The sequence below is a fragment of the Psammomys obesus genome, unplaced genomic scaffold (assembly GCF_907164565.1).
Source record: "Psammomys obesus unplaced genomic scaffold, mPsaObe1.curated_primary_1811, whole genome shotgun sequence".
NCBI classification, from domain to species: domain Eukaryota; kingdom Metazoa; phylum Chordata; class Mammalia; order Rodentia; family Muridae; genus Psammomys; species Psammomys obesus.
The window spans coordinates 9,660,117-9,677,554 of NW_026585698.1; the positions used below are offsets into that span (position 1 = coordinate 9,660,117).

At 44.3% G+C, this 17,438-nt stretch overlaps 1 protein-coding gene across 4 annotated transcripts in view; it reads left to right on the forward strand.

Annotated features, from left to right (window-relative positions):
• The window catches only part of Fam13c (family with sequence similarity 13 member C), a 101,724-nt gene that overhangs the window by 66,937 nt on the left and 17,349 nt on the right, over positions 1–17,438 (forward strand). For all 4 annotated transcript variants that reach the window (XM_055598929.1, XM_055598926.1, XM_055598927.1 and 1 more), the window contains 3 exons: positions 1,277–1,424; positions 13,586–13,796; positions 14,907–15,045. In XM_055598929.1, coding sequence (XP_055454904.1) covers positions 1,277–1,424; positions 13,586–13,796; positions 14,907–15,045 — 498 coding nt within the window. The remainder of the gene's footprint in view (positions 1–1,276; positions 1,425–13,585; positions 13,797–14,906; positions 15,046–17,438) is intronic.

Below are 17,438 nucleotides of genomic sequence, written 5' to 3' on the forward strand. Positions count from 1 at the left end.
TAGGGGCATGTGTGTGAAATAGGAAGAGTGTGGGGGTCATGTCAGGATGAGAGTCACAGGTAGAGTATAGGACGTGCTTGTAGAATAGGGTGTGTGTAAGTGGAGGCTGAGGTTGGCGGGAGAAGGTATATACAATGAGCTAGGCCATTTTGGGGGTTAGGATGTATGTTTGTGTGTACGGTATTGGAAGTAAGGGTACGGGGGCGTGTGTGTGTGTGTGTGTGTGTGTGTGTGTGTGTGTGTGTGTGTGTGTAGGTTTATGGGACAGGCAGGGGTGGAGCTGTGGAGTAGGGTGCGCCAGTGCGTGCCTGTGTGGCATATGTGAGGGGGCGAGTAAGTGTGGGAGTCCATATGTTTGAAAGTTTGGGTAGGAAAAGGACCAGTTGCCCTGCTTCCCGTGGCTGCGCTTGCCACAGCTGGAGGGGAGGTGGGTGGAATTGTTCCTGTGACCTGCTGAGCTGTCCTACCGTGGGGTCGCAGTGCCAAGCCTGGACTCGGGCATGACTCATATTCACCTGCCAGGGGAATCAGTTTGCTGGGCTGCTGCATCATAAGTGCGTCAGCCTGCGTGATTTGTTCTTACTAAGATCCTGGGAGAAATTTAAAATGCGCCATGAAGCGGTAGGCGGGAGATTGTACCGTAGGCTGGAAAGGATCAATTGCTTTTCCTCAAAGTAGCTGAGTTAGGCTAACTGGTCCGGGGCTGTCTCCCTAGACTCTGTTCTAGAGAGGATGCAGCTGCGGCATCCCTTGCAAGAGCAGTAACTTCAGAAGGCATGTAGAGCTGGCTGAAGGCGCCCAGAAGCCCCTCCTAGATGCCAGGCAGCCTCTGCAGCAGTAACTCTTTGTGTGCCGCGGTCTGCCGCAGTCTGAGTCTTGGAGGGACGGTGGCTTTTATGAATGGTAGCCTGGGAGTGGCCTAATGTCTGGCTCCTGATGTCAGCACAGTGAATGAAAGAGTTGCGGAGCGTAGAGCCTCCGCACTTGCGAGGCAGACACCTTCTGAGATTGGCTGTCCAGAGGCGGTGTCTCTCACTGACGAAATCCCAGGTCCCATGTGTCACAGATAAACCGTGTACGTTAGGATCTCAATGAGCCAGAAACCCAGGCTGCACGTGGACCAATGCGCATCTGACTCGGGGGCCAGCTCCTTTCCCCAAAGCATCTGCGGCTAGCCCAGGCACCGCACCGGACAAAGGTGCTCAAGAGCTGCAGACCCGGCACTGTGGTGCTAGGCATCCACTCAGCTGGCTTCATGTTCTGCTTTTGTTGGCAGAATTCCTTCCTGAAGCTCCAAGCCCTTGAGTCTGATCTGTGCTCTGCGTTTCTGACGAACCAAGAAGAAGATGGCCAGGTGCACGGAGTTAAGGACCCGGCCCCAGCTTCCACCCAGAGCGTGCCCGCCGATGGCGTGGATTCTGCAGGTAAGAGGCAGAGTCTGGGGATGTCCCAAATGGCACTCAGGAGACAGCTCAGCCTCCACCTGGACTCCTCAGGGGAATGATGCAACACTAAAGCCCAAGCTGAGAGACAACATGAGGATTTAGGATTAGCTGCAAAGCAGACTACCTAAATTGAGAGTCGGATGAAAGAACCCGTCACAACTTCTTGTCATTTTTCTGGTTGTTCTATGACAAGGAGTGGTGCGCTGCCTTAAAACCAAGCATGCTTTTGAGGTACTGAGGACCAGGGGAGTTTCATTTCCTGTCTTCTCTCTGTTTAACTGATTGTATGATGATGAGCTTTAAACACAGTGAGCAGGAGTAAGTGTTTAGCTCTTGGCTCATCTGATCGCATAGCCTTGTTCTTGCTTCTTCTGTATTTTCGTTTCAAAAAGTCTCAAAATGGATCGGAGATTTCTGTGGGTTTTTCTAGTTTTAATTCCTGAGACGGCTGATTGTCTAGAAGGCAAATTAATGCTCTCGGGAAGAATTAGAGAGGAAGGAAACACCAGTTTACCTGAGTAAAAATGAAGAAGGGAGTTTATCCTTCTCTCTACAAATAGGCCAGAGGCTTGCAGACTGCTCCCTGGATATGGTGGGGGCAGCAAAGGGCTTAGGGAGCTAGGAGAGGCCCCTAATCTCCAAGGGTTGGAGGAGGAGATTGGAAATGGCAATTGGATTCGGTAGCATGAACAGCAGCCCTTAACGCACCGCTGTACAAAAACATCTCATGTGGTCTAAGCAGGCTGAATTTGCTTTAATAACAGTAGTTATAGGAGCTGCTAAGGTAGCCACTCCGGTTATTTATATTCCTATGATGAGGGCATGTTTATTCAGTTTGTGAGAACCTACTGAAGTGAGCCATGAAATAATGTTGGCATGAGGAACCCTAGGCCTAGTGGGACACAGCAGGTGACTTCGCGGTGGCCACACAGCTCTGACAGTTGGTAGCCTTCTTGGGTGGTAGGTAAGCTCCTCTCCTATACTGGCCACTTTGTTTGGGTCAAATATGGGTAGAATGGGTCAAGGGCCCAATCAGTGTTTGAAGTCAGATTGCCAGACAGTGTGGCCCCTCTTCTCCAACCCTGTATCTGTCTCTTCCACTTTTTTTTCTTTTTTCATTTTGTTTTTGTTTTTTTCAAGACAGGCTTTCTCTGTGTAGCCTTCGCTGTCCTGGACTCACTTTGTAGACTAGGTTGGCCTCAAACTCACAGAGATCTGCCTGCCTCTGCCTCCCTGAGTGCTGGGATTATAGGCATGCGCCGCCGTGCCCAGTTTGTCTCAAGAAAATTTTAAATTATTCTTTGAATTGTTCGATGTTTGGTTCTCTCTGTTCTCTCTCTTTCTCTTCCCCCTTCTTTTTCCTCTCCCCATCTCTCTTTTCTCTCTCCACACACTACATGCACAAACCTGTTGGTCTGTTTAGTATTGCTTGCATGTACGTTATTTCAGGGCTGAAGACTTGGGATTGGATGACCAGTTAGGCGGCTCCTCCATGGGGGAAGGCTACTTCTCACCCTCAACATCCTACAGTTGCCTGAGTTCTTTGTCTAGGGGTGGGGCCCTGTGAGATTTTCTCCTTCCATGTCCGTCGATGGATTAGCAGTTCTAATTGGTAGGAAGTGTCTGTATGGATTCCTTCCTTCCTTCCTTCCTTCCTTCCTTCCTTCCTCCCTCCCTCCCTCCCTCCCTCCCTCCTTCTTTCCTTCCTTTCTTTTTCTTTTTTGTTTTTTTGTTTTGTGAGACAGGGTTTCCCTGTGTAGCCTTGGCTGTCCTGGACTTGTTTTGTGGACCAGGCTGGCCTTGAACTCACAGAGATCTATCTGCCTCTGCCCAGTGAGCGCTGCGATTACAGACATGTGCCACTGCACCAGGGTTTTTCTTTTTTCATATTTTGGAACTGTGTGTATATGTATGTGTGTATGTTTGTATATGTGTGTATAATGCCCGTGCATGTGTACATGCATATGCATGGATGTGTATTTAAATTTCTGGCGAAAAGAGGGCTAAGATTATCACAAATCCATATTAATTTATATTTCATTTTCTTAAAGTTGTATCCTCTAGCCCTGAACTCTGTGTTAATCATTGATTCAATAATTCGTATAGGAAGGACAGAATTGACCCAGTGAGTTTTATAGGAATTCCTGGATATGATTTTGGCAGCAATGGTAAAATTCACAAGTATAAATTGATGTCAGTATAAAAAGGTTTGGATTCACTGTAGACTTAATTTGTACATGAATTAAGTTACTTAAATTTCATAGTACACATTTGAACTGATGGTCTGATGGAAGATGGGTTCCTTGTCTGGTGGGTCAAATCTTGGTCTTTAACTAAATTTCTTGGTTGTAAAATTACTACTCACCAAGTAAGATGCTTGAAATGGCTTCATGTCCTATGAAGCTGGTTTCAAACTGCACCTGTCACAAGAATGGATTTCCGGGTGCCTTGGAGGCACACTCTGTTCTCAACAGCATTCTGGAGGCTTCTTGTTCACCGTAATCGCCAGGAAGCTTTTCCCACATGGAGGTTTTCAAGGCTTCACCTTAGACAGTCTTGGGTGGAGGTCCTGCACCTTGGTGGAGGTCTACATAGTCTATAAACACTCTGTTAACAGGATCCACTAGTCAAGTGGATAATGTCTCTGCAGAGAGCTTTTCAGAATGCTTTGCTTGTTTTATCAATGGACCACAGGGACCTTGTGACTCAGAATCTAGGGCCGATCAGCTTTATCTGTTAACATCAAGAAAGGAAGGTATTCACACACCAAGGTCATAGGCAGGTGAGATGGTGTGTAGATAAGGAAGGGAGCAGAGAGAAATCTTAAGAATACAGAGGTCCCTAGAGCAAATCGATGGGGCGATTTGAGAGCGTTGAAAGGTTCATGAACTATTCTTGCTTATGGAGAATTTTTCTGGTTTGGGGTTAAAATGTCTCTTACATGCTGAGGAGTACTTAGTCCCCGATATAATCTTGCATAGGTCAGCATGTCTGCAATTGCCAAACACTTGGCGTAAGATCGAAACTGATACTGACTGGATCTTTGTGTCTCCTTGTAGTTGAAACCTGCTCTCTAGCATAAAGGTCTTTGGAGAAGGGACATTGTGGTTGCAGCCCTCATGAATGGGGCGATTCCTGTCAGAAATGAAGCTGACTGGCTTTCCACTGTGTTAGGGTGCAGTGGGAAGTCAGCAAATGGTAGCCTGGAAGGAGGCCCTCTCAATGGCTTGACATTGCTGCTGGCTTGACCTCACGCTTCCCACCTGCAGAAGTGTGAGAAAGGAACTTTCCTTATTCACTAGCCACATTGTTTAAGTAAATATTTTCACTCTGGCATTAGAGAGTGTCTGTCCCGGTGTCACTGGGTGTAAATGGCTTGAGGGTTGTCTTTACAATGCTTTCCATTTTGAAGTGTGCACAGAGAGAGTTTGGCATTTCATATGTCTCTCCAAGGATGACAGATAGAATGGAAGTTATGGCCAGCACTGTCCCCAAAGGTAGATGGACACCCACTGTTATGAATATTCTTTCAGCAGTACATAGTTCTATAGTGGACTTTCTTTGGACCACCACAGGATGGAATAATGACACAGAGTCTTATTAGTATTTATTATAGCTTAAGCCTTAGTTGGCTATTTCCCCACTAGCTTGTTTAATGTAATTAACCCAGTTTATTCCAGTCATGTTTTCCATGTGGCCTGTTATCTCTCACTGTCTCACCACTGTTCCTTCCTCCATGTCTGGCTGGTGAATTTCCGGCCTCTTAATCCTTCCCACAGTTCTTATCTCTGGCCAGACGCCCCGCCTTTGCTCTCCTGCCTAGCTAGAGGCTGTCAGCTCTTTATTGAACCAATCAGGAGGTGAGAGAAGTGTGTTTACAAAACACTGAGACCACTGATGCTTCACACAAATAATTGTACGAAACTCTCTGCCGTGCAGAAATAAGCACTTGAAAAACACAAAGAAGACTTTACGCAGTGCACAAGAAGATCATCCCAGCACGGTTCCATTCTAAGGTCTTGGTTTGTAAGTGTTCCATTTGCGTAAGACCCGGATGTAGACCGTCTGTTTTCTACTAAAGGATTCTGTGTGATCTATAGGACTTGCCTAAATCTCCATCAAAGTGAGTGCTGTCTTCTCATTCCGAGTAGCACATTACTTGGAAATCCTTACGGTTCTCTAGATGAGAGAGGGTTAGACACCTTCAAATACAAAATTGAAATATAGGGATGGAACTAGACGCTGGACAAGCTTCCCTGAACTCAGCACCACACCAGGGTGTCATGAAATACGTTCTTGTAGGTGCAGCTTACAGTTGGATTTATAAAACAAATCTAATCTCAGGTGTACCAACAGGTGGCCGTCATCATTCATATGACTTGTTCCTTTATTTATCTGAAGGCCAGCCTCAGGCTATGAAGGTTGTATTAGAGAGGATATATATCATTTCAACCTCAGAAGCTCACATAATTCCCAAATACCTCTTAGATGCTTCATTACTCATATGGCTGTGTGGACCTGCATGGATTTTTGTGTTTATGTATTCCTGTAAACCTTTCTTGAACCATATATGTACTTATATGTGTAGGTTATATATATATGTGTGTGTGTATATGTATATATATACACGTAGATATATTTATTTTTATGTATATGAATATTTTGCCTACATGTATGTATGTGTGTGCACCATGTGTGGAGGCCAGAAGATGATGTTGGATCCCCTGGAATGAGACAGAAGGTTTTCAGCTGCCATGTGTGTTGTGGGAACTGAACTCGGATCCTCTATAAGAACAGTGAGGGCTCCTAACCACTGAAACACCTCCCTTTCTAGAACCTATTGGTCTTCTTGAAGTTAAAAAAAAAAAAAGCTGCTGCTGCAGAAAGCGGCACTAGTGTGTTTGTCTTCAGTTGATTTTCCAGTTGGGCTCTATTTTGTGTTGCCTCTGTTGGGCACATTTGGTGATACGGGGATGGATTTGGTAGTCACAATTGGGATGGGTGCTTGTGCCACTGGGCGGAGGCCAGGGATTCCTGCTTAGCCTTTTCTATAAGGCGTTTGAAACTGTGACCTCCCCGACAAAAGACTGGCAGCTCGCAGTGCCAGTAACACTTAGGCGTAGAAGAATACAATATAGTATTTTGACGAATAGCACCAACAAAAACTAACCGTGGTCTCTTTGCTCACTTCCAATGCTGGAATGGGTTTTCCTGTTTATCTCACTAATCAGCTGAGGCTGGTTTCATCACAATCCCAAGATTAAAGAGGAGAGTCAGTGCCACAGGTAGTGGTGGGCAGGGAATGGGAGCAAGGGGACAGGTTGGGATGGGGGTTTCTCCAGTTCTTTTCCATCAGCATTCCCTAACCAGCCCAACTTAGTTCCCATACTAATAAATTCAATAATATTAGTAAAATGTTAATAAAAATAGTCTGAATCTATTCTTAGACTGAAGTTCTAATACCCAAATTTATAGTTAATTTATCTGTTTTAGCTCGCTATCCCACGGTCATTTTAGCTTCTCTGATCAGAACTTGTGTCTTTTTTGAGTGTGCTGTTTGAGTCCTACTGGATTAAATCAGAATTTTATTCATTACTATGGGCAGGGGTAGTTTGATTTTGCCAAATGTTAGCATTCATGGGCATGGGACAGGACACAGTGAACAGGGGACTCCTGCCCATCAAATCTCCTAACACCATGGGAATCTGCAATGGTATCAGTTCCAAAAGTACTTTAATACCTTTGAAACCATGGGCATAAAACTTTTTCTTTTTATAAAATAATGATGGCTTTAGGATTGCTTTCCAAGCCATTCCTGCTGATGTGACTAAATTTATCAGCTTTTCTGTTATCTCTATGTATTTTTTAAGAACGCAAAGTATGCTGCCAATCAAGCTAATAACTCAGTGCGTATCACGTGCGGAGAGCAGATGGGCCAGTTCCCGCCAGCTCCATCACCTACTGGCTCACACGACAAGTCGTCTGCCATGGTGTTACCTCCCATGGTTTGCGGCCTTGGCCTGAGGCTGTTTGGTGTTTTCCTGACAAAAATTATGTACACCTGGGCCTGGAGAGGTGGCTCAGTGGTTAAGAACACTAACTGTTTTTCTGGAGGACCCAGCACCCAGCACCTGGTGACTCATAACTACCTATCATTCCAGTTCTAGGGGATCTCATAGGCTCTGGACTTCTTGGGCATTAGGTACACATGTGGCACACAGCAGGGAAGACACCCAAACATATTAAAAAAAAAAAAACACAGTGCCTAAAAACCTATCACTGTGTATTTCTGTTCAGATGCCATTTTAGAAATGTAAAATAAGATTAATCTAGGATCTGTTTGCAAGCATTAATACTGACATGTCTGTCAAAAAGATATTAATTCAACCTTGCCCTTTGTTACATATGTCAAGAGAGAGTTTGTGTTCATTGCAAAACATGACACAGTTATTTGGTTTTATTTTTAAATGACCTTGGTATGAAATTTAGATCATAGTCTTCTTGAAAGGCTAAAGATGTTATATTTAATATTCAGTTTTGTTCTGAAATAATAGCCTCTTGCCTATTTTCATAAGCTAGTTTGGTGACCTTCACAGGTTCCTTTTTGTTAAAAAATAGTAGAAAGAAGACTCTTCTTAGTTTTGTTGTGAAATTGCATAGAATATATGTGAAATACTCCAGATGCCAGTCAGGGCTAATGTTCAAGAAATGTTAGCTATTATTATTTTTAACTTTTAATTTAAATTATTCTTTGTGTGTGTGTGTGTGTGTGTGTGTGTGTGTGTGTGTGTGCGTGCGCGCGCGTGCATGTGCATGAGCACGTGTTTGCATATGGCCACATTTACATGTCTTTATAAACTTGCGGAGGTCGAGTGTAACCTTCAGTATATGCTTCCTCAGTATTGGATTCAGGTTTCTAGACTTGGTGACAAGCGTGTTCGCCCACTAATCTGTCTTCACAGCCCACCTATCATTTAACAGGTGGGCATTCTGGCCAAATTCAGAATTTACATTTCACTAGTTCCACCTCATGATGACTACATTTGTCTTTAAATACTGACTTTTGTATAATATTTCTAATATTTTCAGGGGTGGGAGGCACCATTTACATTTCATTTTTCAGATCCCTGTTAGAGCCTTGAATATGATTGATATTATACTTACCTCCTTAAGCAGAGGGTATCTATAACAGCAATAATCAATGGAACAGATGGCTTTTAAAGTTGAAACTCCATCTGTTGCAATAAGAATGTAGCAGCCGCTCTGCCTCTGACCTGACTCTGTGAGTTCTGTTGATTTTTTTTCTCCCTCGCTTTTATAGCAGTCTTCATAGTGTTTAAAGAAGGTCCTATTACATTCACACTTTGTTTACCAAAGAAAGCATTTCAAAATGTAGAGATGGCCATGTCCTTGACTGAGGTCATATCTACAGCTAACTTTTAGAAAGAAAAAGAATGTGACTCCTAAAACTCAAACTGCCAGATAGTTATTTAAGCTGCCAGCCCAACCCAGAATTTTTTTTTTTCATCTGCCCTAATGTTCATAGCCACTTTGGGCATGGTGATGCTCCTCTCTCCTCGTTGATTTTCTGAGTAAGTCCGTCTGCTTCCCAAGCAGCCACTACATTGGCATGACTCTAGGTGTACCCCATTTCCTTTTCTGTCTCCTTGCTTCCTGGTTAGCTTCAGAAGCACAAATACTCTATCTTTACAATGCCACACAACAAAATCCACTAGATGTTTTTGGTTGGTGTTCTAGTTTGCTTTTTGGTGCTGTGATAAAATGCTTAAAAAAAAATGGCCTTGGGTGAGGGAAAGGTCACCTTAGGCTTGTACCGTTATCATCAGGGGAAGCCAGGGCAGGGACCCAGAGGCATGGAGGAACTTTGCTCTTTGGATGCTGGTCTCTGGCTTGATTCCCCTGCAGCACGTACGGCTACGGCTCTCACACAGCCTAGGGATTGTGGGCTCAGTCTTCCTGCGTCAATTAACAATGAAGAAAACGCCTCACAGATGTAGCCATAGGTCATTTTCATTTGGACAACACAGCAGTTAAAGTTCCCCCTTCCTAGGTGACTCTAGGTGACAGCTGAAGCTCACTGTGACAGTTGGGTTCGTTTCCATAGCCTTTCTCTTGGGCGTGACAGTACTGCCTTCCATGCTGTCTGTTCTGAGACCACCAGGGCCAGAAGGTTTATGCTTGAAAATTGCTAAGATCTTGGACATGCTTTGGGCTCATTTCATTCCCCAAACCAACCAAGGCTGTTGTTTGAGCATTGGAATAGATCCGAGTGTTACCCATGAGCCCACCCAAGAGTGAAAATAATAAGTCTGCAAGACTCTAGCTTATGTACTGTTTTGCCAGATCTGAGTGAGCCCTCTCAAGCTCTTGCAGAGATTTATTTAAAGTTTGAGTTGATTAAAAAAAAAAAATCCACTTTAGGAAGATACATTTTTAAATCTGGCTGACTCATTGTAACGTAACATCTGCTCCTGCCTGGGGTTGTAGCCAGATCAGAAGTGGTCTCCTGGCCTCCACATACTGGAGGTAATTGTGTTCCCTGCTGCTCGGCGAGTGGGATGCCAGAGACACTTTATCTTCCGGCAATAGCAATGTGTCATCTTCTGCTTGAGGAACTGGTCAGAGCTCACCGTACTTCCGCTCCCCTACCCCCTGAATGGGTCAGCCTAGTTCTATACCTTCTGAAAACCAGCTACACATGACTGTGATCCCAAACTCTCAGAACAAGTGTTGGGACAGAGTGAGTCACTCCACAAATGCTTGATGTTATCCTTCTTTGAAAACAAACACTGGCAGGAGGTCTAAAATGTTGAGGCATAAATTGATTGACAGCTCTCATAGCGTGTACCCTACAGGTGCTCCTAGGAGGTTCTCAGAATAATACTTCAATTCCTTATTTTATAATGACTGCTAAAATTAGAGTTCTCAAAGAGAGCACGTTCTATGCCTTATTCTAATGTCTTACAAGGATGCATGGAAAAACTTTGGTTTTGTTTCAGAGATTTTTAAGATGGAGCTCAGGGCCTCCTGCATGCTGGTGCCAAGTGCCTGGATCCCAGGCTCATCTGTAGCCCAACACTGAGAAGGTTAAGATGAACTTATTTTAATGTTGATTAGTTTAATAGGTGTGGCTAGCCAATCAGATTAACAACTCCTTTAACGTAATTCTCCTGATTTAAACTGAAAAATTTAAAACTAACTTGCAATCATGTCTAGACACACACATACAATTTATATATATATATATATATATATATATATAATAGGCTGCAGAGATATGCTAAAGTCCAGAAAGACACGGCTTTGTTTAATTCATCCTCACCTAGTCTTGTGAGGAAGGCATCACTTTTCTCCTCATTCAGTAGATGAAGAAAGTGAGTTTTTAAAAGATTCATCTTGCGGCCAGTGGGTCAAAGCACTTGTTGTTAAGCCTGACCACATAAATTTGATCCCAGAACTCACATTATGGAATGAGAGAACCAACTCTGGAAAATTAGTCTCTGACCCTCACATGACCCTCAATGGTATACTCATTGCAAGTACATGCAGGCACATACACACACACACACACACACACACACACACACACACACACACACACAGTGTTAAAAGCTTCACTGATGTCCATATCTCTTAGCCAGTGGAAGATCTGGTTTTCACACGAACAATTTCTGCTCTGTTGCACTTAGGCTAATGTCACTGCTCTAGAGGCCTGGGAGAATAGAGCCTAGAAATGAGGCGAACTGAAGTCTCTTGCAATAGCCGACTTCACTCAGAGCCTCAGACAATTTATACTCTGGAGGTTAAGAAAGGTCACACGAGTGAAGTTGTCCTGCATTCAAGCAGTAGACAAGCCACAAGTGGCAAAAACGTGTTTTTCCACAGAGTCGTATAAAGGATAGCTTAAACATCTAACTGAATAATAATAGCAAGCAGCGAGTAATTTGAAGTAAACTCACCCCTTACCTGCTATATCTGGGAGGAGCACAAAAATGGATTCCAAGAACGATTGTGTGTTTTGAAGAAACTGAGGTCACTAGACTCCGGTCTTGTTTTTTGGAGTGCTCTCATAAGCACTTAGACTTCTCACACGACCCCATTCCTGGACCGGGTTCTCACAGGGTACGATACCTCCCGCTTCACCTTTTAGGAATCCCCGCCTCAAAATTTATATTCCTGTGGCTTTTCTTTTTCCAACGTTTAAGATACATCTGTGACAGAGATTTTGGTCATTATAAAGAAGAATTTCTTGTATTGTTTCGTGAGTACCTAACACGAGATCCGTGCTTTCGCCGTGTGTTAGTGCTGTCCCACGTCGATGGCTTGTAGAGCAGTTCTCCTCTGTGTCTTTTCACAGCCCTGTGTGTCTGATTCAAGGAGACAGAAGCAAGCCAGCAAACTGGCTCAATACCCCTGCCCCCCTGCCCCCCACCCAGTATGGACCTAGCAGACGTTTGGCTCACAGCCCCCGCCTCTGAACTGTAACAGGTCATGCCCTGTAACATGGGTCCTGGCAAGCTGCTCCCTACTTTAGAAGAAACAAACATCATGTCCCCAGGATCCTTGAGAAGACACCAAGTTCAAGGTGGCCATGTACTTTTCCCTGTGGGAATGGAAAAGGCTGCCAGCTCTGTTCCCAGATGGCAGCACTGGTTTTGAGTCTGCTTTGGCCTCTTTTGAGCAGAGAGCTCAAAGAATCTGTCTACACAAGTGTACACACAAAAACACTTGCCAACTGATTTAATTAAACCTGTTCTCAATTCAAATTGTATGTTTGGACAAAAACTAAGGCTCTACCAAATTACCAGTAGTATTAGCTCTATAGAGGAATAGAACTTAGAGAATAGAGTATATCTACTATTGTATATACATACATACATACATACAACCACACATACATACATACATATACATACATACATACATACATACATACATACATATAGGATTTATTAGAATGGCTTATAGGCTACAGTCCATCTAGTCCAACAATAGCTGTCTACAAATGGAAGGTCCAAGAATCCAATAGTTTTTCAGTCCACAAAGCTAGATGTCTCAGCTGGTCTTCACTGTACTCCAGAATCCTGAAGAAGTAGGTTCTAATGGCAGTGAAAGAATGAACTTGCCAACAAGATTGAGAGCAAACAGGGAAAGACAATACGCTTCCTTCATCCATGCCCTTTATATAGGCTGCCAGCTGAAGGCATGGCACAGAATAGAACTGTGTCTTCCCACCTCAAAAGACCTGGATTAAATCTGGGCTGGGTGTGGTGGCACACACCGTTAATCCCAGCACTTGGGTGGCAAAGGGAGGTAGATCTTCGAGTCTGGGGCTAGATTCAAGTGTCTTCAGATCCTCTGCTGGCACATCTATCTTTCATCTCCCCCTGAGCACAGGGGCCACCGACATCTAGACTGGCCCTGGTGAGAACTAGGAAGCTAATTTAAGAGGGAAAGGGGAGTAGGTCACATTCAGATCAGGGTCCACAGCTGGCCTGCTAGGGGAGATATTGTATCGTATTTTTTGTTGTTGTTGTTCAAAATAGAGTGTTACATAATCTTTTGGAAAGTAGAACAGAGACATTCCTAACTCTGTAGATTGTTTGGAGTTACTTTGTAGCCTCTTTCATTATTATCTGTCTGTCTGTCTATCATTATCCATCTCTTCATTGTCATCATCATCCCTGTCCTTAATTTTTTTCTTCTTGTTTTAAGATTTTTTTTTATATTTACTTGTGCATTTGTGTGTGTGTGCACATAATGCCACAGGACTTCTCCTCACCATCTGTATCATTTACCCAAACTCCTGTTCACTCTTAGATCCTTTCAGGGTACCCTCCGCCTTATGCAAATGATGTGAAATGGGATCTTTGTGCTGCGCTGGTTGGAATAACTCGCTCTGTGTAGTCTTCCGACGCTTTTGTTGGTGGCTTCGTAATATCATCTATCCAGGTTTTATGAGAACAAACATGACAGTATTTTGAAAGCTTTTCATTTCTCCAGAAGAGAGACAGGACAGAAACGCGCCGTTCTCATTGGCGCTATGATCTTTATTTAGGAACATGGCAGCTTCAAGTCCTCTGTCACTCCTAAGTCTGGATCTCTTTTTGTTTCCCCAGACCCTGTGCCAGCTCATAAAGATGCACAGAGTGATGCCGACGGTACAGCGGAAGCCCCCCAGTCTGCAGGCACAAGCAGGCTGCTCTATCACATCACCGATGGTGACAATCCGCTGCTGTCGCCACGATGCTCCATCTTCAGCCAAAGTCAGCGCTTCAACTTGGACCCCGAGTCAGCCCCGTCTCCACCCAGCAGCCAGCAGTTTATGATGTAAGAAAACCCATTCTGATGACCATCTTCATGTCACGTAGTTTTCAAAAGATATTTCATAACCTACCGTGAAACTCGGCTCTGAAGCAGGGCAGATGTGCCTCTCCAGTTGGGAGTACCATTTCTACGCTGACTTGAGGTCTCGGGAAGAAATGGTCATGAGAGTCAGGACACATGTTTTGGAAGTTTTGGGGAAGAATGAGAAGCATGTGTCTGTGCAAGCCTCTGAAGTGTCATTCTTAACTAGCTCAGGGTGCTTCTCATGTGGCTGAAGTGTAGATTAGAAAGTTTCCCTCAGCTCCTTGTTGGGGAGCTAGAAGAGTGGTACCTAAAACAAAACAAAACAACAACAAAAACAAAAACCTATTAACTGGGCAGCTAGATATAGTAGTATCACTTTGTGTCAGATATGACCCCCACATTGGTCACGTAGCAGCGTCTCTGTGTGCTAGAAGTAGGGTCCACATTGCACTCTGCATTGGTTCCTTGCATTTTAGATGGGGGTAAATTTCAGGAACTCTGCGGTATTTGCTTTTAGCTTATTTGCCTTCGTGTCCCTAGTTTCTCCCTCATAGCTTACTGCTATTCTTGAGTTGTCCTGGCCTGGGTTTCTGTGGAAGGGTCCGAGGGTCTTAGTGAGTTTATGTGCATGGAAAGTGTATGTCATGTTGAGTCTGTGGAAATACTTTTTTGGAGAGAAGGCCGTTCCTTTTGACGTATTTGAAAAGGCTCTCTTGTGTCAGGATAGTTAACCATACATCTAAATCTTTCTTTAAAATGCTATTTAGTTGTGGCTTGTGCCACCTGTTGAAGGGGACACCTCTGCAAAGACCTTCTGCTGAATCCCAACTTGGCCTTACTACTCTTTTGAGATGTGTATTTCTTGTGCTGATATTTTGACATTATGCTGATATTTGATATTGAGCATATTAGCCCATAATGCAAAGCTGTAGTCAGAGGTCACAGGGATGAGTGGGGACTCCTGGTGGACAAGTCACATAAGGAGCTGCCCTCTGGAATGCTCTGATCTCATGGGGTTCAAAGGTCAGGCAGCAGTGGTCACTGAAGCCCTTGCTGAAAACGTTCTTTGTCTGTCTGTAACCACGGCAGGCCACGAAGCTCTTCTCGCTGCAGTGGTGGGGATGGCAAGGAGCCACAGACTATCACACAGCTCACTAAGCACATCCAAAGCCTCAAGAGGAAAATTCGGAAGTTTGAAGAAAAATTTGAACAAGAAAAGAAATATCGGGTAGGTAGCCCAGGGTTGAATGAAAAGTGCAGATTGTGTCAGACAAGTATGTGGATCTCTGGTCTCCATTCCTCGGCTTTGGCTTCCCCTCCTTGCTGGCGGACAGCTCTCTATCCCCTGAGCACCCATGCCCCGCATCATGAGCTAAGTTTAACGTGGAGTCTGTCTTGTTCTCACTTGTGGGCAACCTGTCTCTGCTAGGCTACTTCCTACTCACTGCAGCTCTTATTTTTGAATTAATTATTCATTTCCTCCCATCTTTCTGAGAATCCTTATTGACATTATTTTCTAGATCAAAACTTTGGAGCCTGGGGCTGGAGAGATGGCTCAGAGATTAAAAGCACTGGCTGTTTTTCCAAAGGTCCTGAGTTCAATTCCCAGCAACCACATGGTGGCTCATACTGTCTATGATAAGATCTGGTGCCCTCTTCTGGCATGCAGGCACACGTGCAGGCAGAATGCTGAATAAATAATGAATAAATAAATCTTAAAAAAAAAAACCAAAAAACTGGAAATTTTAGCAGATTTAAATTTTTTTTTTTTAAAGAAACCTTTGTGTTGAACTTTCTTTGCCTGTGTTGATAAGAATTTTGGGACCCAACGTGCAGAAACTCTAACTTAATGATGGAGACATTTTTGGGTTTGCTCGTTTTGTTTTGTTTGGCATGAAAGACCTTTCTGGTGGATGAGTGGTGGCACCTGATGAAGCTACTAATAAGAACAGAACCATCTTTTCTTAGCAGACACCAGTCCTCCTGCTGGCTTCTGCAGAGTTGCCGGCCAGCTTTTCCTTTTCTCAGACATGCAACCACAGAGTCATAGATTAGTGTCTGCCTGTCCAAAGCTGCTTATGTTTACTTTCTGTCTTAGTGACCATGGAGTAGAGAAAATTCAGATTCGCAGAGAATTGCACAAAGATAGTGGGCCTCTGGCAGACAGCCCAGAACGGCTTGTTATTAGGATAAAATAGAGCAGGGAATAATCTCTCAAACATCTTGAAATATTTACAGGCTCTCTTAAGCACTGGGCACAGGGGCAATAGGAACATTCCTGTGAGTGTGTGATAAGTTTTGGGGCAGAGGGGCCAGGAGGGTGATTGTCCATTTCCCCTTTCCTATCCTGTGTGGCCTTCGCTTCACCGAGACGGTGGTTTTAAGGAATGGTGTTTAGTTTTATAGAAAGGCTGCAATAAGATGTACTTTCAGGGCTGTCTGAACAAGGATATTGTGGCATCCTTTCATTCCTCAGTAATGGCTACTCTCTGTCCATGCATGAGGGATGTCTCTACTTATTGTCTCCGCCTTTACCCTAGGACCGCTGAAGACTTCTAAGGAGCTATGTGCTATCCTTTGAGGCTTGGAGCAGTAAGTTAATGATGAGGAGGCTTGAGCAGAGGGGTCATAGGATCCTTAGTGTCCATTTTGGTAGCCCCAGTGTTCCAGAAGGAGCTGGTTTCCTTTTTGATCTGCTGGGGTTTACCTGTCACGCCACCATCATGGACGCTGCAGAGTAACAAATGGGAGTTCTATTTTTGAGCCTGTGAGTGCTTCTGAGCTGGCCATTCCTGAGTCAGACTGTTGCGTATCACAGTCCAACACATACCCTCAGCAGCCTCGTGTCTCTGGACATGCTACTTTCTGTTCCAAGCCGTGCAATCAGTAACTGAAGTGTGAGGACACTGTTGAAGGAACCTATGCAGCATTTACTGCAGTGTTGGCTATGAAGAGAGCAAAAGGTCCTAAGTGTCACTGACTGTTTGTACAATGTCAAGCAGGCCTCATGAAAGGCTCTGTCTTGAGAGAAAATGAAGGCGGCTTGTGCACATTAAATGTCCCCATCTGTGCTGTGCACCTGGGTTATTTTTCTCAACTATTACAGCCACTGAGTTGCCTATTTTATTTAGAGAATTACTCTTGGCACTTTTCACCCTGTCTTGAAAAGCTTTAAAGGCAAGAGAGGAAGCAATCACCCCCTCCCCCATACACATGCACACAGAGGGCAGGGGTATAGATGCTAGAGCGGGAGGTGGAGGGAGCTCATGCTAATTGCTGTATCAGTGTTGATCTTTTTGTTGTTGTTTTTGCAGTCAGCCCCTTAGGCATCCAAGGAAACAGGACATCCCCTCGTTCCTGTTGTAGGGTGTCAGTCTGTGGCTAAAGGCCTGGCAAGCCACCTGCCATGTGTAAGGCTTACTTTCCTTCCCATCAGCTGGACAGTGGTATTAACAGCCTCTACTGGTAATTTCTGGACCTTAGCTCCTGCTGGGCATCTCTGCTTTTGTGATATCTTTCCATCTCTGCCAAATGTAGACCTGGATGGAAAGATGTTCACTATGTTGTATCCTTTTTCCTTCCTTCCTTCCTTCCTTCCTTCCTTCCTTCCTTCCTTCCTTC